This window comes from Gobio gobio (assembly GCF_949357685.1).
Source record: "Gobio gobio genome assembly, chromosome: 19".
NCBI classification, from domain to species: domain Eukaryota; kingdom Metazoa; phylum Chordata; class Actinopteri; order Cypriniformes; family Gobionidae; genus Gobio; species Gobio gobio.
Window position 1 is genome coordinate 30,787,016 of NC_137112.1, and position 23,901 is coordinate 30,810,916.

The 23,901-nt window shown below is 38.8% G+C and overlaps 1 protein-coding gene across 1 annotated transcript in view; it reads left to right on the forward strand.

Moving 5' to 3' along the window:
- The window catches only part of cdh4 (cadherin 4, type 1, R-cadherin (retinal)), a 302,027-nt gene that overhangs the window by 194,412 nt on the left and 83,714 nt on the right, over positions 1 to 23,901 (forward strand). Inside the window, exon 5 of the mRNA XM_079844479.1 lies at positions 187 to 375. Within this exon, the coding sequence (XP_079700605.1) occupies positions 187 to 375 (189 nt within the window). The remainder of the gene's footprint in view (positions 1 to 186; positions 376 to 23,901) is intronic.

A 23,901-nucleotide genomic window follows, 5' to 3' on the forward strand; every position in this document is an offset into this window, starting at 1 on the left:
TATCTTTGCTGTGCATGAAAAATATTTGAGAAATTAAAGATAAAGATGATTTATGTTTTTTTATTTTGAATCATCATGATCTTATTTATAGCCTCAGCTTCATTGAAGTTTCTTTTTAATGCACATTCTATGTGTGTGAATTTGCAGATCTCCTTCATATGGAGTGTACGTATCTGTTCTCCACAGAATGCTGGTGATGGTATTTATGGCGGATCCTCCCACAACCACAATCAAAATCCCAGGCTCATTACGTTTCCACGACAACACCAGCGAGGCTCGTCCAATGGGCTGCGGCGACAGAAGCGAGACTGGGTCATTCCACCAATCAACGTGCCTGAAAACTCCAGAGGACCCTTCCCTCAAGTTCTTGTCAGGGTCAGTAACGGTTGCGGCTCAAAGCTTACTTGTTATTAACAGCATGGAAGATTAGTCAGGTTTATTTTGATTAAACACACAAGACCTTAAAGTCTTCCGTCTGCTTTAATGTCTCGATAGCTTTTTCTTGATGATGACATAGAATATCTTGATAGATGCTGCTTAGTTATTAGTAAAACAGAAATGACACTCAGCCATGAATGAAAAGACTCAAGATCTTGGCAAACTGTGTCTTTCAGAACAGACAGTCCAACAACTCAAGTTTCACTGTGTCCCTTCGAGACATAAAAGAACAAGCCTCTCTCAAGTCTCCTCACAGAAGCTTTCACTTTTTTTCTCGCTCTTCTGAAAGACAGAGCTTTCCTCGCCACATCTCTTGAACCGCAGAGAAGCCTAAGAGGTTAAAAAGCAGTATCACAGGTGAACATTTTCAAGAGCCTTCATTCAGACAGCTCTTCTGCGTCTGCCGCTGAGAGCCCTTCTAAGGTAAGGAGAGGACTTGTTCTCCCTCTCTGAGTCAAGGGTTGATGAGGAAGGGGCTCTGAGGTAGATTGGCACAGGGTATCAATATCTCTCATCCATCTAATGCTTCTACAAAGCCTCTCCTTAAGTTTCTCCAGCATGATATGAGGAATGAGGTTTTGCGGGATCTTTCGTGTCATATCTATAGGGTTCACTGCTAGGTTATATGTGGCAAAATGTATGACCCTGAGTTCGGTGCCACTCAGAATTAAACTAAGAACATCTTTTAAATTTGAAATAAATTGGAAATGAAAATTAAAAAAGAAATTCATATACAGTATTCAGAAAAATTGTTATAAGGGTGTGAACCTACACTGGTCTCACGGTTCGGTTTGATTATGATTATCATGCCATCGATTCAGTTCAATTCGATATCACAATGCATTGACGATGCACTGCATCCTCATGTATGCAATTTTGTCAGTCAGTTAGATGAACTGAACCTTTAATTTTACCTGCTCAAAGAAAACACGCTTCTTGAATGTATCAAACATCAAACAAAAGTCTGGGCACAGAAGACAACAGGAGCATTTAGAACAAATACTAAAAGCCACTTCAGGAGATGGTCTGGGCCGCATTCCAGATGAAACTGAACAGGTCTAAATGCATCTGGTTGTTGAAACCACATATGTAAATTTTACTCCTCCCAACAATGCTAAAGAATAAACGTGTGAGTGTTATGGGCTATATGACATGTTATAGCCAGATATGAAAGCGCTATGCTGCACGCATCGCCACAGACGAGCAGCGGAGCAACGTTTTCTCTTCATCAAACCAACGCACAAACTACCACAAATTAAACCGAAAGCAAGTCGCAGGTGCTCAACATACAATCATATTCATTAAAAGTAAAGAAACTGAATGATCTTACCAGTGCTGTTGCCACGCTCTCTCCTAGTGCGGTCTTTGATTTTGAAATAGCTGATGATCCATAAAATGCAGCTCATATCTGTTGTTTTCGGTGACGTGAACTCCATTAAATCTATATATAGTGCGGGAAATGAAGACCGGATTTATATCCGTTTTGCGGAGATACATTTATGTACCCAAGTGTAAATGATAAATTTTTTTATAAATCAGATAGCTTTGATTTACACACAGCGCGTGTCTTCTCCAGGTCGTGCTTACCAGGTTGTTCATAAAAGCTGAAATGTGCCCAGATGTCGGCTTTTAAAGTAGTTGGAGCATTTTAATTACCCGCACTCACATTTCGCCTCCCTCTGCCATTGTATGCTACCGCGACAAAGCACGTACTAGGGATGGGCATTTTTGTCAATTTCTCATTTCGATCATCGATAGGTCTCAAAAACGAGTACTCGGGGGCGGGGCATGTGCAGGGGGCGGGGCATGTCCGTCATTGAGATAATGAAAACTGTTATGAAAATGGTTGTTGACAAATACAAACGTGACATGAAAACAGGTATATGAAAACATGAACATATAAAACAAAAAATAACTGCTAGATTATGATGCATAAATGTCTTTGAAAAAGAAACATCTTTATAAAATGACTGTCTCAAATAACCAAGTCAGTAATATCGAGCATTGCCTTTGAGCTGAAACTGTGAAATAACACCACCCTGCAGAGCTTGCTAGCTGGTTAATAAACTCAACCAAACGCACCCTATATCAATATTTTAATATGAAGATTATTATGAACCTATTACGACATAAATCAACACAAAAGGACGTGAATGCACACGTGAACTTCAGCGTGCTAGATTTTACAGGCTGGTTTGAAACAGAACATTTTGAATGCGCTCTTCCCTTAACAACGCTGATACACGGACAACGAAAGCACACAGAAACAACATTTTATTAAAATCGTGTACTTATTATAATGCTTTGACAGATTGACTCTGCACATCATGCACTTAATTTTATTATTCATGATCGAAGTGTTTGCAGACATCACTGCGCGTTTTCGAACTTCGAAAAACAACTTTAAATAAACTAGGTCTACTGTTAAAAAATACGAGAACAGTAGCCTATAGCACTACTGCATTACTAATATCAATGATTCTGGGAAAGAAATAGCCTATCTACATTTACATTTACATTTATGCATTTGGCAGACGCTTTTATCCAAAGCGACTTACAGTGCACTTGTTACAGGGACAATCCCCCTGGAGCAACATGGAGTAAAGTGCCTGGGATCGAACCAGCAACCTTCTGTGTGTCAGTTCCATGGTTTAACCCACTGGACAACCATCTCACACGAATATCTAAAAAGAATATGACTGTCTCTAACCCATCATGTCGAGCATGAAATATGCGTTTGAGCTGAAACTGAAGAGAATGAACAACAAACGGTATAACGGCAGCGCTTTGCTAGCTTATTAAGCTCAACCAAACGCTTCTTATATTAGATTAATCAAATAGATAGCATAAAAGTAATCTTACAACGTGCATCTGCAGAATAGGACGCGAATGCGCACATGAACTTCACGCACTAGTCTGAGTGTTCTTGCTAGTTTCTCTATGGATCAGCTGATACACGGGGAAGCACAGAGAATTTACAGCATTCTCATTATAATGCTATGTAGGCTATGACAGATTGGCGCTGCACATCTTGCACTAACCATTCAATGATCACAGTGATTCCAGACATCACTGCAGTGCACGCCTCAGTTTCACTTTATTTTGCCGCGGTCTGGAGGCGTGCTGTATAACGCTAACCAATCAGACCTCCGGTACCGCACAAAATGACGCAATAACCAATAAAAAAGAGACAAATAGATTTTTTCAGGGCGATCATCGTTCTCATGATCGATGATCGCTGTCACGTTCAAGTACTCGATTACTCGACCACTGTTGCCCATCCCTAGCACGTACGCGACAAATGACATCAGAAAATAATCAGTACATTATAATTGGTTATGGTCTATCACTGAACCGATACCGAATTGTCCTCGTCTGCATCGCGATGCATCATAGAAACGATTAATTTCGACACCCCTAACTTGTTAGTTTGAGAAGTGTGTCTGTTCAGGGCTACTGTCGAAACACGACAGTGCAAAATGGCAATTTCACTGTAAGGTGACCGCAGCACCTATGTAGATAGAAATGGCTAATTGTAAGGTAATACAAACATAATGGTTCATTATGTAAGGTCTTTATACACTGCTGAAAACATAGTTATGTATAGTATATTGCATTTCTGTCAATAGATCCTCATAAATACTACACACTGCACCTTTAAGAGAGCAGTGTAAGAAGAAATTGTGATTAAGGACTATATTGGAAGATTCTAAGTAGGTTGTTATGGCAGCAGGTACTCCAAATGTTGAAGAGGATGTGTTCTCATGAAGAGTTTTTTTTTTAGAAACCAACCCAAAAACGTACTTTGTACTTTGAGTTGTGTTATCCTGGGCTCCTCTGGGCTTCTACAAGCTTAAGTTTGTTGTATCCGTCATTTAGACTCCAGTCTGGCCTTAGCATTCTGTGGACTGTCCTCATAAACTCCCTCATGGCCACTTGTACCTCAGATTACACCCATGGATTACTACAATCTCTTTCCACCAATGCACACGCAGACACATGGACATCCCTTTAAACCACCCATATGGAAAGATTAGAAAACCTGGGAAAAAGCATGGAATCCATTTGAGCATTTTGATAACCCTTCTCACCTCTAGCCTTAAATGTTTGGCTTTAGAGACCTGGGTGTGTGGTGCTGACATGTTCTGTAAGGCTTTACTTTTGTTGGCTATTTTCAGGCAATAAAAGAATACCTGCTGCGGCCAATGCTAGGCAAAATCCACTCTATGTCAAAGCAAGATTATTATCTACCAAAATAATTATGAAAAACTGGTTTCTTTTCAGCTCTTTGGATTTCACTTTACATAGAGAATTCAAAATTTTGAGGCTTATATTCCATGTCGAAAAACCGTTATGCATTTCTGAACAGTCTCTATAATGTAGAACCAAGTAGTACCAAGGACATGATGTAACACACAAGACCTTGAATTACACCCATACATTTGCACGTTTCATAACTATACATTTTTATTTAACTGAAATCCTGTACTATAACTAGAGTGCTGCTTTTGTACTTTTGACTGAACTGTTTTCTTGTGTTTATTTCTTATTGTACAAACTTCTTATATTTTTTTTTTAATGGCTAAAATGTTTAATAAAATATTCTTTTTCAATAAATAATATTTTATATACACAGATTAGGCAAAACATTATGACAGGTGAGGTCAAACAGACGAGCTACTGTAGCACAAATTGCTCAATAAGTTAATGCTTGTTCTGACAGAAAGGTGCCAGAATACAAAGTGTATCGCAGTTTTTTGCATATGGGGCTGCATAGCCGTAGACCAGTACACCGCCAAAAGTGCCAACAGTGGGCACGTGAACATCAGAACAACGCACGCGCCCTGAAGCCAGATCACTTTCACTTGCGTCCTCACAAAACTTTGTCAATTGTATGTGTTTTAAGGCTTGCCAGTTTGAACATTGAAGCGATTTTAGACCATCTGGTGTGTATTATGTTGAACTAATGCCTGATATATTGTGACACACGAACACTCATACAGACAATAGCTCGCACATCATGTGAATATCGCGTGCAGAGAGGAGCGCAGAAACTCATTGTCAACGCTGTCCTGTGATTCATCACTAAAGTAGCTTAGAAACTCAACCGTTATAGCATGGATTTGTCTACCTTTGAAGTAACTACAAACCACAGCTTCATAATTAGAGACGGTATGACTAATTCACACACACAATCACTCTCTCATTAATGCGTTCAAATAAATGTAATGTAGGCCTACTGTGCTAGTTTATCTGTGTCTGATGTACAACAAACAGAAATCTGTAAGAAATGTTACGACCCATAGACAATAACTGCTGAAAGTGAGCTGTTTCCTTCAAGTATTTTAAAATCACATAGAAATGCACTTTTTCATTAGAAAAAAATACCCCACCTTTAATATTTGATCATATTTACAGTACAAACCTTATCAGTGAACTATGAGGGCAAAAAAAAAGCAAAATAATCGTTCATTAATCATAATCGCGGTAAAATGTTCAATTAATCGAAATTTTGATTTTAGTTCAAATCGTTCCAGCCCTACTTTGAAGTAACTACAACATACAGCTTCACAATTAGCCTAATAGAGAGATGATATGACTAATTCACACACGCAATCGCTCTTGTTAATGCATTCAAATAAATATAATGGTACTCTGCTAATTGATCTGTATATGATGTAGCCTACAACAAACAGAAATCTGTAAGAAATGTTACAACCCATAGACAATAACTACTGAAAGTGAGCTGTTTCCTTCAACCTTTAATAGTTGAGCATATTTACAGTACAAACCAGTCAAACCATAGTTAGTGAACTATGGAAAAAAAACAAGGCAAAATAATAATTCATTAATCGTAATCGAGGTAAAATGTTCAATTAATCGAGATTTTGATTTTAGGTCATATCTTCCAACCTTAGACCTGAATATTATCAGATAGATGCAGGTAATGCACTTACTTAGTCGACCTCTCTCTCATTGTACTCTACTCTTTATAATACAATAAGCTTCAATGAAGCGATTCGTTGCGACTCCTTCGTTGCTAGTTCTAAAGTGACGTTTTAGAATTAGTAACGATGGCTTGGGCTCAACTGTCAACTTGAATCCGTGACGGAAGGAAGTAGTTCCGCACAAAAGAGAGTTTGTAAAGACACTCTGTTGTTGTTTCTTATTTATTAACACACTTGTGCCATCAAACTGTTGCATAAACACAATATCACAAATCACCAGCCGTGCTGATATAGAGCGAAATCACATGGCTACACTGATGCTCAAAAGAATTAATTGGTTTGAGTAGGACAAACCTAAATTAAACAAATTAGTTTAGTCAAATTATCTTTTATGAGTATTTATCAATTTCTTTTTCTTTCGAGTTCACAGAACTGATATATTTTAAGTAAACTGAACGGTTTCATTGTTTTGAGTTTATGAAATTTTTCTTTTAATTTAGACAAACTTAATTTGAACTGAAACTGTGCTGGGATTTCTATTTCCCAGCATGCTTTGCCCATGACACTCAAAAACGAGAGTAAATGCTAAAATTAAGTTATATAATTGTAATATAATGTTATATAATGTTAAGTGTTTCAAGTTAAATTTCAAGTTGAGAACAATTACAATGTATAAAACACAAAATAAAAGTCTGCCCGTTCTGCTTGCTTAAACTTTGAACTGATTGCCTAATTTTTTTTAGTTTTGCCAACTTATTCGGGTTTACAGTGTACTCGTGTGATATTGCTTATATTTAAAAAATAATTCATATAATTCTCCCACGACTTCAAGGCTGAAAACCTCTGCTGTAGTCTAATTACCTCTATCACACAATTGTCATTTCTCTGCCTATTGTCTTGAGAGGCACAGCACTGAAGGACAACACTGAGATTCATTGGCATTAATAAAAGCAAAGCAGCATTTATTATTGTTTACATTTTCTACATCCCCAATTACCTACGAAAGTCGAATTCCAATAAACAATACATCCCCACAACACACGCAAACAAAATGAAAGCGGTGAATTCTTAATTTACTGACTAGCTCGAATCAATTTTCATTCTCCCATATTGGTCCATTAGCTCCGAAGGGAGATAGGGAAGCTCAGGGCACCTGGCCGGCTCCAGTATTCACATTGTCTGTGTCCTATTATTTGGTGAGAAGCGCCGGGGCTTTGCCGTCGCATGGATGATTTACAGAACGAACTGCAAAGGGGTATGTGCACTAATGCCGCTAATGGCTGCTTCCACCTGACAATGGTACTCAATGATACCTGGATCTGGGATCCAAGAAAATAAATACAAATGGATGTTTTGCAACATAAAGCTTGGACATGTTTGCAACATTACGCTAACCTGCTAGTTTTTTTGTACCTCAAGAATAGCATAGTGCAATAAAGTAGAAATGTTGTTGGGACTAAAGACCAGAGATGGGACCAAGTCACACATGTGCAAGTCTCAAGTAAGTCTCAAGTCTGAACCTTCAAGTCTCAAGTAAGTCCCAAGTATTTTTTTCTTGGGCAAGTCAAGTCAAGTCAAGTCACAGGCTATGTCAAGTCAAGTCAAGTCCTGTAGTAGGTCAAGTCAAGTCCAAGACAAGTCAGCTTATTATTGTAATTTTACCTGCAGAATCTGATCTTAATAAAGTGAAAAGACAAGATATAAGTAACTGTCAGTAAATTACAATAATTTGGATTTGCATTGTAAATACTCATGTTCAGTAAAATACATCATGGAATCAAACTAAATTGTAACTTCATAAAAATATTTATTTTTCACTTCTGTGTTTTAAATTTAAATGTAAAATGTTTTAAATTTTCAACATTAAGTCCATAAAACAAATAACAGCAAGGGTCTCCAACCGTTTTTCATTTGAGAGCTACTTTTTAAAAATGAAAGTCACCGAGAGCTACTCATGTTATATAATACTTAAAACTCTTAAATAATGCATCATAATTCTCATATTAACAACTATCCAAACTGTTTTACACCTGAAAGAGTGTAGTAGTAGTTCCAGTAGTCGGTACCAATACCATAAAAATGTTGGTACCACAGCAAATTATTTTATTTAACTATTTTTTAAAAATCAATGTTTATTATTTATGATTATAATCATAAGTAAATAATACATAAACATGTAAAGGCTGTATGCTGTTTAAAAGTAAACATTGTTTATAAATGAAAGATCAAGTGAAAAATAAGCAACCATTAATAATTATATAATTAGTATTATTTATTTCATAATTATTATTATTAGTAGAGATGTATTATTATTACATAGAGACGTAGCTAAATTTACTGTAGGCTACAATCTGTAGTCAATTTCTTCACGTTAAACCGAACTTTTATTTTGACGGGTTGCCGTGAATTGAATACCTTTGAGTGTCTGTGTTCATGTCATGATATCACGGATGCGACTGAACCAAGCCTTTAGTGCTCCTGTCAGAAATTGAAGCTTCCGCGCCTCGATCGCCCCCCGGTGGCCGGTCCCAGTATAGCTCCTAAACCCCGCCTCTCCATGTATTTGAATGGAGAGCGAGACACACTAAACAATTAAATTACACTTCAAATAATTGTTTCCGAAAGATGGTTTCTGTCATTTTAGGCAGTTTTTATTACGATAATTTCATTTCAAGTGTTCGTTTTTTAAATAAGTTTAGTTTTAGTGAGTTATTTAATGCTATAAAAACGGGGGGTGTGACGTCATGATTGACAGCTGTGATTGACGGCTTCTCTGAGTGAAGTTGCCACTCAGGCACCAACTGACTTTTTTTCTGGATTTTTGGGAGGAGATTGGAGCTTAAGCTTTAATTTCTACATTCCCATAATTGTTTATTTCACACCAACACAATTAATTATTCTGCATCTGCGAGAGTGTGGGCGGGCTTTTGATAATCGCGCCTCTACTTCCTGTTCTCTACTGCGCAACTCCGGTCCCGAGATCGCTACTGCGCAGACTCGGTCCCAAGATGTCAGCGCCGTGAGCGGGCCTATGAAAGCTTCAACTATGGTCAACGGAAGTCAATGAAGTCGCGTCGTCCATATTTTTTTACGGTCTATGGACTGAACACAGCTGCTACAGTGAGCTATTTTTAGAACAGACCCGCGGTCAACTCATGTGGTCCTTGCAGGCGACCTGGTGCCAGCGGGCACCATGTTGGTGACCCCTGGGCTAGTGGCTACTTTAGCTATTATTACATTAGCTAACTACCAGCTAACCAGATAACATTAACAATTTGACAAGCACTTACTGGGCAGAATGGCTCTTCAAATGACGGACGAAATTGGAGGTTGTCATCTGGCTGTCTGTGATTTTAATGTTACATGTCTTGCAACGCTGTTCGTCTTTTGCCATCTTGCGAATAATTGTTGAAGCCGAAAGCGATGACCCTCGGTACCCCTCCGGCTGACATGTTGATGTGATATCTGATCTAAGTGGGCGTGGTGTGCGTACGAGAGGGCATGACTGATGATAGTGTCGTGATCCAGTCATGACAACGCTATTCTCAGCCTGCGCAACTTTATTTTTAAAAATAATTTATATATTTTATATTCAAACTGAAAACATGATGTGATTAACACTCAAGTCATTCAAGTCATCGTGTCTCAAGTCAAGTCCCGAGTCTTTAACTTCCAAGTCCGAGTCAAGTCTCAAGTATTTAATTTTTTGTCAAGTCAAGTCACAAGTCATAAAAATAGCGACTCGAGTCAACTCGAGTCCAAGTCACCAAGTCACAAGTCCCCATGTCTGCTAAAGACAGAGGAGTGGGAACAGTTTATGTTTAAAAGATCAACAGATAATAGGACTATTTCATCCAGAAATGAAAAACATGTAACCTTTCTATCACAGAGCACTGAAGGAGAAATTCTGAAGACTGAAGAGAAGTTTCAATGCTCTTTTCCATGGAGTTACATTGAACTGGAACTGATGCAAAATAATTATAAATCATCCATATGACTTGTGCATTCATAAGAGTTTATGAAAGAAATACATTTGTGAATAAATTATTATTTTAAGTTAGAGCTTTATACTGAATCATTTGATCTGGTTCAGAAAACAGGTGATTCATTTGAAAATAACCCTGGTTTGTTTGTGATTTGATTGCAATGGTTAACAGCTCACTCGAGGTAAAGCATTTACATGTTGCTTTAAGTAGCACACAAGTCATATGAACCACTTTTATGGTGCTTGAATCTCCAGTTTCACCCAGGTTTGGAACAAGGCCTGTCTTGAACATTGGGGGGACAATTTTTTTTTTTTCCTGGGGGTAAACATTCACTTATGAATTACATGAATCATATCATATTAATCAAATAATAGCATGTTTTTAAATTCAAAATGGCAAAATTGTTTCAAAATGTTGAGTAGTTGGCATCACTGTACATTACTGTCGGTCTATTTCAATCATAAAACAGTCATCAAATATTCAATGTTTAGCTACTTACTTGCCACAAACTCTTTCACTGCTAAAACAAAAGCATTGAATTGGAATTTGCACTCGTCTTCTGTGAACAGTGAGCCCTGCCTTCTTTGATTTGATTGGCCAGCTCACTCATTCTGACAGTGATGACCAGCCTATAAAATGTAACTTTTTGTTATCCTAACAACAAACAGAGTGGATAATATAAATATTGTCCCCTGATAATAATTATATAAAATATTGGGGGGGGGGGGGGGGGGTCATTTCTACCAACTTGTCCCCCTCAATGTCTATAGTGGTTACGGCCCTGCGTGAGAGTGAATAAATGTTGACCGAATTTTCATTTTGGAGGGAACTGTTCCTTTAAGGACAAGCATAGAGAACAAAGACTTGGCCAACATGTTTATGCAGTTTTGTCATATATACAATCTAAATAGTTTTGCGGCGAACTCCTTGGGCATACCAATGAAAGACAGAAGTTTAGATATTCTGTTTTGACTGGAGTCGAGATATCTGAGGGCGATCACCCACACAAAGGAGACATCAAGCTCTAATCTAAGCTGCTTGCTATGTGATTACACGTCTCTACCTCAAGCAAAAAATCCAGTGTGGTAGAAGCATAATTAGATCTCATGGAATGCTCCTTGAATAAAACTGGCAGTCATACATAGCCTATAGCATTACAGCTAGTGTAAGTGTCCTGGTGGGGCTCTTCTATTACCGCCTAACTTAATCAGAGGCAGTAAAAGCATGGGTCAGAGGGTAAAATATTCACTTGAGTAGAGAGTCTGAATGATCGTTATTTCTCACGCTGGCCTTGAATAACTGTGCCGTTAAATAAGCAAGACTTATAGTAGTCTTAGAAAGTGTTAGAAAGTTGATTTGCTGAGTACCGAACATCCTTGAATGTGGGCCCACACGATTTCGGCTTCAAGAACCCTGCGCTAAAGGGCTTCATGCAGCGGCCTGCTTGCATGTGTGAGGATTTGTGTGTGGGTGTATGTAATGTTAGCGTTGAAATTTTTATAGAAAAATATTGTAATGAGAATGTTGTGGACTGATCGTTTCTTTTACACTAAGAAGGTATTGTGTTAATTTAGCTAGTGAGAAAGTTGTATTGCTGAATGCTGTCACTGACCTCCCTCATGTCTCCGCTGCCAACGCAATCCTCAAATTTGTGTGCAATATTTTTAAACATGTTAGAGGTTTCTAACACGGCCTGTTGTTTAACAGAAACGATCTAATTGGACGCCTGTTTGTTTGATAGGCTATATACCTGCTGCATTATGTTATGTTTACTGTGCACAGTATGTTCAGTATGTTTCTGCACGCACACATTCAGTACCTGAATGGCCCCAAATCATTCACCAAAATGAGCAGTGTATCACAGATCACACTGCGTGGAGTGCTGTATCCCATAATGCATTGCACTAGACTTGACCTTTTCCAGTGTGATGGATGAACCGGAAGTAATAGCTGCTGACTCATTATTTGATCAGAATTCCAGTAATTATTGTACAAAATTTGTTTAAAAATTCAAAATAAATATTTTTTTGCCACTTAGCTGTACAACATATACTTAACCATATACACCTATCAGGCATAACATTATGACATTATGGTGAAGTGAATAAGACTGATTATCTTTTCATCACGGCACCTGTTAGTGGGTGGGATATATTAGGCAGAAAGTGAACATTTTGTCCTCAAAGTTGATGTGTTAGAAGCAGGAAAAATGGGCAAGTGTAAGGATTTGAGCGAGTTTGACAAGGGTAAAATTGGGATGGTTAGATGACTGGGTCAGAGCATCTCCAAAACTGCAGCTCTTGTGGGGTGTTCCTGGTCTGCAGTGGTCAGTATCAATCAAAAGTGGTCCAAGGAAGGAACAGTGGTGAACCGGCGTCAGGGTCATGGGCGGCCAAGGCTCATTGATGAACGTGGGGAGCGAAGGCTGGCCTGTGTGGTCCGATCAAACAGATGAGCTACTGTAGCTCAAATTGCTCAAGAAGTTAATGCTGGTTCTGATAGAAAGGTGTCAGAATTCACGGTGCATCACAGTTTGGGTATGGGGCCAACAGTGGGCACATGAGCATAAGAACTGGACCACAGGACAATGGAAGAAAGTGACCTTGTCTGATGATTCACATTTTCTTTTACATCACGTGCATGGCCAGGTGCGTGTTCGTCGCTTACCTGGGGAACACATGGCATCAGGATGCACTATGGGAAGAAGGTAAGCCGGCGGAGGCAGTATGATGCTTTGGGCAATGTTCTGCTGGGAAAACTTGGGTCCTGCCATCCATGTGGATGTTACTTTGACACGTACCACCTAACTAAACATTGTTGCAGACCATGTACACCCATTCATGGAAACGGTATTCCCTGGCGGCTGTGGCCTCTTTCAGCAGGATAATGCGCCCTGCCACAGGGCAGGAATGGTTTGAAGAGCACAACGAGTTTGAGGTATTGACTTGTCCTCCAAATTCCCCAGATCTCAATCCAATAAACAAGTTCGATCCATGGAGGCCACACCTTGTAACTTACAGGACTTAAATGATCTGCTGCTAACATCTTGGTGCCAGATACCACAGCACACCTTCAGGGGTCTAGTGGAGTCCATGACCCAATGGGTCAGGGCTGTTTTGGCAGCAAAAAGGGGACCAACACAATGTAATATAATTTTAAAATGCAATTTATTCCTGTCATTTATTATCAATGTCTTTACTGTCACTTTTGATCAATTTAATGCATTTTAATCTCACAGACCCCAAACTTTTGAATGGTTGTGTATACACTTTGGAGTGTAAACAGTAATATATCACTCTGAACAGATCCTTAGCCCTTATCAGAGGGTTTGTTGCGAAAACACTTTTTATTTTGTGGCTCGAAAAGCTATAAATTTCACCCAAGAGATTCTAAAAGCCATTTGGAGGCTTATAACGCTAAACTAACACCCCATTAACCAGTGACATCATTATGATAGCCATGATTCGCTCCATCCCCCTTAAGTCCCTCTCTCATCTGCATCTCAGGCTCCTTCTTTATTCTCTATCCCTTCCTGCCTCACCAGTGCGCCTGACATTTCTCCCTGCATCCATTCTTCATGCTATGTGTGTGTGTGTGTGTTTATAAGAGCATGGAGTAGAGAGCGAGAGTGAAAAGATGGGTGAGGTGGATGGCTGCGACTAGCACAGTATAAAAAGTGCAGAAGCAGCACAACGGCATCTCTCCTTTTCTAGCAGACGTGTAGAGGTTTGTCTCTCTAATTACCCAGCCCCCCCTTTCACGCCGCTGCCCCACCTCTTAGCTTGTACCCAGGGATTTGTCCATTGTGCTTTTCAATAGACACAGCGTGATTGGACTGAAAGCAGTCATTAGCCTGTGCCACTGTCTCTGGGGTCCTTGCGCTTTTATAGAGGGAGAGAAAAAGAAGGTCTTATGCCTGGAGAATATAGTGGGACTCTACGAGGGAATACATAAAGGCTCTATTTGTACTGTTCACCCATTGTGCTGACTTTGGGAAATTAATGTCATTGTTGATATGTGGAAAAACTCCTATAATTCCATGAGTATCCAGCTATTCAGCGGCTAACTATTTTAATTGCAAAGCTAATGCTGTAATTGCATTTGTGATTCAATTCTTAGTACCCATTAATATTAATTTTCTTCCTAATTATCTCATTTCAACACCATTCCGTTCCTCTCCTCACGGGTTGGGAAAAGAGCTTGGCCCACTATTCCGGAGCGTGTGTGAATACGGTTCATGCTGTTTCAGTCTGTAGAGTTCTCTTCAAACCCTTTGACACATGACTTGATGACTGTCTTATTGAGTTCTCAGCATTAATAAGCCTTCAAGGCACACGCTGTGTCCCGGGAAAGTATTTGGACACTTTTTAAGACACACATTTATTAATTCCATTGATTCACACATATTGAATAATTAGTTCCATACATATTGTCAAACCAATCGGCAAATGATGGTAGATTTTTTTTATGGTACTAACTTAAGATATATAAGATTATGATATTTCCAACATGTTTAGATTATATGTTATTTTTGTAATTTTTGTTATTAACTATCATTGAAATATATCCTTGCAAAAGCAACAGGCTCCCACTCTTTCTTTTTTTCCCTGGTCTGTGCCGTCTTCTGATGATATTTTTTATTTATTTGTCTACATCATGCGGTTATTGGCGCACTCCACTCTTCATCTCCTGTTCGTCTTCCTCTGAGAATGCAGTGGTGAATTCATGCAATTTGATTTGGGCTGTATCTGTGCAGATGGCTGTCTCTCTTCATCCTTCTCCGTTCCTCTCGTCTTTTCACTCAGATGGTTATTTTCTCTTCTGCACTGTCGCTCCCTCTCCCTTTCTTTCTCTCTCTATGTCTCAAAATAAAAACAACTTTCAGGGGAGACAGAGAAATCGATCACGTTGACAAAAGATCCGCATGACTGCAGCCCTGGCGATGTGGCTCATCTTTCAGTCTTTCTCTTTATTCTCCTCGTGATAAACTCCTGATATCGGTTAGCTCTATGATTACGTACTGTATTCAGTGTGAGCAGCTTCCCTAGTGAGTATAATCAGCATAGCTTTTCAATTTCTATCCTTACACATGCTGTACATACTTTCATTTTACACTTAATCAGTGTCAGGGATTTTTTTTTTTTCCCACCGTACCTACAGCACATGGAACGTGGACACTTCTCTTTAAATTACACTCTGTATTATACGATAGCTCGAAGTCACATGAGGGTACGATTACAAAACGTGCCTTTATAGGTACAGCCAGCACTGTTGGAATTAAGACCGGGCCATTAATCTCACTACAGGACCTGAGGAATTACAGTCAAATGAGGCAGAGCGTTCAAGAGTCAAATAATACGTGTTTCAGTACATTGGTATAGAGACGGTTTAAATTTCGAATATCAGTCTGGCCGAATCACCCCCTCATGTTCCATTGCCACCTGATTTATATAGATTGAACTCCTCTTCATGCTATCCATACCCATATAGAGAAAGCAAGAGGCAGGGAGAGGAAAAAGAAAAAGTAGGGAAGAACAAAATCCATATTTCAAAATACTGCTCTATATTCCTTTCCAATTCAGGCTAGGAACCATAATAAAGTAGCCTGTGTGGAACAGACAGTTTCGTCTGTTTCTAATGGGATTTAAGAGTAAGAGTATTTGACTGACTCCAGCTTTCACTTGAGAAATATTAAACCTGAGTATCCGGAACTCAATCTTAAAGATGTCATTCATGACTTCTTTTTTCATACATATTCCATTTTGTCTTCATGTAACCCGTAAGCAGGCTGAATCTGTGTGCACAGAACTCTGAAGATTGCCATATAATTGCAAACATTTGTGCATTGCCCACCCCTTGCATGTTTGTTTATTTAAAATTTTTTGCTAATTTAATTATGCTTTCAGCTATAATAGTGTACATGGTCAGAAAATAAATTATTTCGGTAACACTTTAGAATAATGGTCATTAGTTAACATTAGTTAATGTATTAACTAACATGAACTAACCATGAGCAGTACATTTGTTACTGTATTTGTTCATCTTTGTAAACGTTAGTTAATATAAATACAGCTGTTCATGTTTTGTTAATGTTAGTTCACAGTGCATTAAAGGGGTGGTAAAACACATTCTTTTGAAGGCTTGATTGTGTTTGTGGGGTGCACTGTAACATGTGTTCATGCTTCGTTTAAAAAAAAAATTGCCTTATTTTTCATATATTTGACCTTTATTCTACACTGCTCTGTCCCTCCTTGTAAAACGGTCTGATGCTTTCCGGGTTGTATGAAGCCAGAAAATACGCAGTGGGCTCAGATTGGTTAGCTGGCCCAGTGTGTTGTGATTCGCTAACCGCAGTGCACGTCGGAAACGTCACGCCCCTTACCGCCCGAATCAGACCCAGAACATTTGAGTGAAGATGATCGAGCAGAACCTGTTCAGTCCTCGAGAGTAAAGACTGCGGATCTATAATGATCGCTACTGAATGGCACTTTAACTTTTGTATTTTTAGAACGATTATAGCCAAATATCTGTCGCAAGAACTAACCCAAAACAAACACTAAGCACTGGCTTTAACTAGTAAGTTAGCCAAATCACACACAGAACCATGTTTAGCATGCCTGTAGATAAACAATACATAAAAGCTCTAATCAAAGAATCATTTACACTAATGCCAGGTTCGCTGTTGAGATTTTAACGTTAGTGTTTGTAACGTTAGGTGTTCGTCGGATAACGTTAAGTATGAATGAGCATTTAACAGACTGGTTTGCAGAACAGCGCTGTCATCTGTTTACTTCCTTGCTACAACCTATTACAGGAAAACACATCGATGAAAAATAAATCAGACTTACAGGTTGTGGCCCGTAAACAGCTTCTGTTTGTAAATCCAGCTTTCAGGACAAGCCGTTGTGCATATCCTGTATTGAACTCGCGAAGTTTGTGGAAGATTGTGTTGTCCTCCGTGAAATGTGCAGCGCGCGCGTCATGCATCCACGCACCGGCAGTGTTTTTTTCACGCAGCTGACGTTGTGCAAATCTGGCATTGAAATCGCGAAGACGGTGGATGCAGGGAGCCCTGCGCGCGCCTGATTCCCCGCTGACTCAAACACACGTGCATATAACATGCTGTATGTTAAACGCTCTGCAACGCACCCCCTTCCCAAGAAAGGCTGAACAGAGCAAGTACCCCAGACCTGCAATTCGGATGAAAATAACAGCGTTTCTTCGGCATTGCGGCAAAAACACAGCCTACTAACGCTTCCCCGCGGCGATACAAAATTGCCTCGTCCCCCTTATTTCATATTCCCCGGAGGAGGGGTTTATGTAAATATTGGGCCTGGTGATGTCAGCAAAACCTGGGTGAATGTGTAGTAGTCCCTAGCGGCCGCTTGCTGTAGTCATTAGAAACTGATTTCTTTAAAAGCAAATATCTCCCTTTGCTTTAAACTTTGAACGTTGTAACTTTGCAGATGTTGTTTATGCTCAAGCAGCAACATTACACGTTAGCTAAAGTTAGAATAGTGAAATCGTGGTTTACCACCCCTTTAACTAATGTTAACAAGATTTTAATAATGCATTAGTAAATGTTGAAATTAACATGAACAAAAATTAATAAACGCTTTATAAGTGCAGTTCATTATTAGTTAATGTTAATTAATGTAGTTAACTAATGTTAACTAATGACCATTATTCTAAAGTGTTACCATTATTTCTTTGAGGATACAACAGGAACAGTTCACTCAAAAGGACACTTTTGTACCTTTTCTACAACTGATGGGTTCATATTTGTACCTTTAGGGTACAAATCAGTACTAGGGGTGTGACGAGATCATGACAGAGCATGAGGGTGAAATTAGCATGGAATATCCACCACTACTTTTACATTACATTGTCGTTTTGCTTTTTTTATAGAAATAAAAAACATTTAATTCAGTTGGATAACGAACACTTCAATTGTAAACTATTGTAAACATCTGCTCTGCGCATCCAGCACGAGCTGCAGCAGTCGCGCACAGTGCAGCAGGAATCACAGTTCACTGATCACGTGACGAGATGACTGACAAGAAAGTCCAGGGTCAGAGGATTCGTTACGCAACAGAGCCTAAGGCCGTGTGTCCACCAAAGCGTTTGTTGCCAGCTGAAAACGCTAGGCGCTCTGCTAAAAACGCCTTGCTGTGAGGGCTTGAGAGCATTTTGGCTGCGCAGCTGGGTTTTTTTCAGTTGAGACTCTTTGCTTGCTATGTTACGGAATATCCGCGGAAGTGTAATTTCACAGATAGTTTGTTTCTGTATTGATTCTATACAAACATGTCGATTCAATGTAAATGATCTGCTCTGTCTCTTGTTTTAAATAATTTTGTTCCGTTATTATGCTTGTTGTTGTCATCTGTTGACGTTGTAAATGCAGAATGTGGCAATTGGTCGGTGTTGTATTTGTCCCGCGGCTCCTGCCCCTCCTCCACTGTGATTGGACAGCGGGTAAAAAGTGACTCTGCGTTTTACTCAGAGTTGAACATTCTACAACTCTTGGCGACCGGTAAAAAACACTGAGCGCTCAGCACTTGAGCGTGAAACAGGCGCTCAACGTTTCTTTACGCTCATGCTGAACACGGTGCTCACATTAAAAACAATTGGGAAAATATGCTAGCCGCGTGAATAAAACGCTTTGGCGGACACACGGCCTAAGCGTCTGATAAATGTCTTATCTTCTAGTGTGCGCTCCCTACCGCTGCTCCCTATACACCAGGGGTGTCCAAACTCAGTCCTGGAGGGCCGCTGTCCTGCAGAGTTTAGTTCTTACTTGCCTCAACACCTGTCTGAAAGTTTCTAGTATGCCTAATAAGACCTTGATTAGCTGGTTCAGGTGTGTTTAATTGGGGTTGGAGCTAAACTTTGCAGGACAGTGGCCCTCCAGGATCAGGATTGGACACCCCTGCTATACACAGAGTATGTGTGATCGCAAATCGAAAGCAAAAGTAAACGCGTGCTCCCTGGTGTGCACAAATTAGATGACATACAATAGCCTGTATCCCAATATCAAATATATCTTAGGCTGGCCTGTGTAGTTGTAACCTCCTCTTAGCTCTGGTCTCTGTTTTGCTCTCTGTTTGAACTTTCAATATTGAGAGAGTAATTTGATTATGGTTGCACTTGTTGTTTGCACTTAATAAGACTGTTATTTATTTTTGTTATTTGTACTGTTTTTATTTCTATGTTCAATTTGTGGAAAGGAGTTCAATTAGGAGGTCACACACAGCCTCAGTGAGAAGTTCTGGAAGCTCATAATTCATGCGACTTATTTTAGCTGCTGTTCAGCATCTGCTTATAATTTAGGGGGCAGGACACTTTAGATTCTATAGAGCATTTGATTGGACAGAAAATCTGATAAGAAGCAGAGGTATCTCATCTAAATCATTGATCCATATTGGCGGAAGTGAGAGACTGTAAGTTTTGAATGCTTATATCATCTAAATGCGGATTTTTTCATTGTTTTGGAGCAGACTAGCTTGTAGATAACAATAAGGCTAATATATTTATTAGCCAAAAAACTTCAATTTTGATTTCATGGGAACTATGTATTTTGCATATTAGTACCTTAAAAACTAAAATATAAACTCTAGGTTCTAATATGCAAATACATATACATATTAGTACCTTAAGGTAGCTAAAGGATTCATAACTTATTAGGATAATCCTCCTAACATTTTAGTACTAATTACTATGTAAGTTAGAAATATGCAAATACATACATAATAGTACCTTATGGGCCCATATTAGTACATAAAGTAGGGTGACCATATTTTGATTACCGAAAAACAGGACACTCGGCCCGGCAATGAGATACACAAATGATACTTGAAGTTTACTCAAAGATTCCTTATAAATTTCAATACATTCAAAGTATGTCCCCTCTGTATGGATAGAAAATTGTTATATTAGGGCCAGGACAGGACTTGAAAACAGGACATGTCCTGGGAAAACAGGACGTTTTGTCACCCTAACATAAAGTGTACATTTTAGTACTAATTAGATAGGTAAATGGTACATATTTGTAACTAAATTATATGCATTAATACCAAAAGGGAAAATTTTAGTAGTAATTACTTCTTGGAATGCAAATATGCAAGCATAAGTACTACCTTTAGGGGCACATATTAGTGTGCATTTTAGTGCTTCAGGTACTAATACATATTAGTATCTTATGGTAGCTAAAAGGTACATATTAGTATAACCTACATAATAGATAAATATTAGCACATAATGGGTATTTTAGTACTAATCAGTACTTAAGGTACAAATATATTCAGAAATTCATATTCATATTAGTAGGGGTACATATAAATACCTAAAGTGTACATTTTAGTCCTTAAGGTACTAAGGTGTTAAGGTGCACTTTCTTTGACAGCGTAGAACATGCAGCACTATTTAACACATTTTACCATGTTTACATGCAGATTTTCACTATTTCCAGTTGGAATCAGTGTGGAAAATGCCTGAACAAATCCCTGTGTACTAACCCATAAATAAAAGCTACCTTTAAATTTGTATGTATAAGTGATGAATTCCAGATGTATTTTAGTTATTAATGTTACCAGATCACATAAAAACATTCGTTTTCTTCTTCTTCTCTAGTCCGCTCTCAGCTTGAACGGCTCATCTCCGCATTTGAATTTGTCCGTCATCGACACAGAACCTCCATCATGTCTGACAGGGCTTTGAGGAGATACACCATCCAGGATCAAAATGTGACAGAACGCCTTGAGAACAGTGAGACAGTTTGTTGGGTTATCACCTTGATGTTAAACATAAGAAACTATGTTATGATTCCGAGAGTTGTAAAACTGACAGAAGTAGACTGCTGTCAAATTTACGAAGGGAGGAAGCGTTTGATAGACACTTTTTGAAGCGATGTACTGTAGGGTAATTTATTTCAAGCTGCCAGGTTTTTGCCACATATTTATGGAGAGGTTTATTGTTTATTACTTTAAACCTTGGCCTTAAAGGATGTGACTAATCTTCTAAATGTGCACAACTATTTCCTAAAGCGTCTTGAATGGTCTGCCAAAGCAATACGTTTCAACCATTACTCTAAACATTTTTCAGCCGCTCTTTCTTTTCTCAATAAGTCCTGTACTCTGGCTTCTCACGGTTTCTTTTTTGGTGCATTGCTCATCCTTTAGCATGCTGGCAGGAAGATGATTCATCCTGGTGAATAGTATCCATCTGTCTAAGGAATATTGGATGGAAGACAATGAAACTAAACAGCAGCCCTGGTCTACATATAGTTGGGCAAAGGCTTGTATTATTGAGTGTGATGGTTCTAGCACAATATGTAATCAGAGAGCCTTCGTAAAGACATACGTACGCCCACAAATGTATTCATGCACAGCTGAATAGCAGAACACTTTGTAGTTACCACTTCGTAAGAACTTTAACTGCAGTTGCAAGCTTTCAGCAAAGGTTACACAAGTGCTGCCACAAATGAAACCCTAATATAAATTGTGTGGCTGAATATAGCAGCACTAAAGGACACTAAAAGACAAATTCGACAGGCTTGACTGCAATGAGACTACCGGACCACAGTGCTTTAGTTATCGAAGCAGCCTGTAGGAAGCTCGAGGTGGCCTGTAAGTTGGAGAACAGTGCCTGACTGAACACTCATCAGACTGCACCCGTTGACCAGCTCATCAACTACCTCACAAAGCTCTTGACTCTTATTGCCTGCTCGAACGCTTCAGGTTATCATAGGAAGAGCAGACAGTGCCAATAAGAAGTCGTAAAACGAGAGTGCAATACTATAAAATCAAGAAAAAAAAGCTGTTACTGATGGGCAAGAAATAAGAGAGGGCCATCAAGACACTTTAGTTGAGTCCAGAGAGGCCTACAAGAAAGAAACTTACTTTTTGGGCTGCAGTCACGCATTTCAACGAACTCAGAGAGGTTTTTTTCCTGATATGATTTGGTTATTTGTTGTTGTTTTTTTAAATTTTCACTCTCTCTTAATTTGAGTTTTCATACTTTGCCGGTTGCACATGTGAATAACTTCAAATAACTTGAAATGAATAGTACATTTGTTATTCAAACGTTGTCTGTTTCATTATGCCGAATCCCAAAATGAAAAACGGCAATGCAGAGAAAAGCTAATGAAGGATTCAGTCTCTGATGTAAAAGAGCATTAAACTGCATTTTGAACGTCACGAGGTTCATTTCAACTGATATGCTGCTAGCAACTCTAGAGTAACGGGTTCCACTCCCTGGGAGCATAAACTGATTAAAATATACCTTGAATGTCTTGGTTTGTCGCTTTGCATTAATGCCTTTTCTATTTGTTACAGTTAACATGTTGCCTGATCAGTTATTACACTAAGCTTATTTAAAGTAGTTAAACTGCAGCATGCTATTCTTTTGAAAAGTAAACTAAAGGCTATCAAAAAGTGAGTACAGCTTTGCTTAAATATTAAACTTTTCAACATTATAATTTAAGCAGAGGCACATTTTTCGGGCACGGTTTATTTAAGAAATGACAGGGTTCCGACAACTTTTGACCATGATTTCTTTTTTTTCATTCATGAATACTGAAAAGGGTTTTTAAAAAAATAATTTTAAAGCACTTGCACTTACAAAGACCAGTTTCTGCTCTAGTCTAGTCTGTATGAAATATTTTAGAATAGATAACCTGTAAAACTACTACTCACTGTGGAAGTTTCCTTGACTTTTTCTGATTTTAATTTCAATTAATTTTCTCTGTTCTGTCTGATGTTTTCCAGGGTGGCATATTTTTGTGCTCTAGCTATAAAAAATATATATAATTTCACTGATTACAACTAAATATGATAAACTTATTTTATATAACGGAGTTAAAAAGTAATGATGAACAGCATCATTTAATTGTTGTAAATGCTGCTATGAAAATATAATATAATTTGCTATAATAAAGAACTAAATTTAAACTCCTTTTTTTTGTTTAATGCAGCATTTGTGTGGAGTGCAAAAAACACACAGTCTTGTTGTTCCTGTACAATGACAGTAAAAGCATCACTTGACTTAATATGCCACTTTTTTGTTGAAGTCACTCTGAACCTGCCATAGAAACGCAGCATTTATCGCCAACATGATATCTGCGGAAAGAGCACGTTCCTCACGTGCTAGCCATCTTCCCCCTATTCACCCCGCATTCGCTGTAATTCTACAACTAACGAGTGGGAGGAAGATTTCAAAAATTGCTTTTTGTCATTAGCACTGAATTCAGATGACTCAATCAAGCCCAGGGGACTTAACGAGGGCACGATCATCATTTATTCAATTTAGTATTATAAAGAACATTCATTAAACTGGGAGTTTGGGGGGCCAGGGTTGCAAACGTGACAAATCCTTCCAGGCTGCCCATGGGAGGAATTTTAAAGAGACTTTTAAATGTACAAGGGACCTTACCTCCTTGCCTCTGGGATATTTAAGCGTATGTGTCATCGGGATGGCTCGGCCGGCGAATGTCGATTCATCTGAATCAGGAAAGGTGGATATTCTAGGTGTGT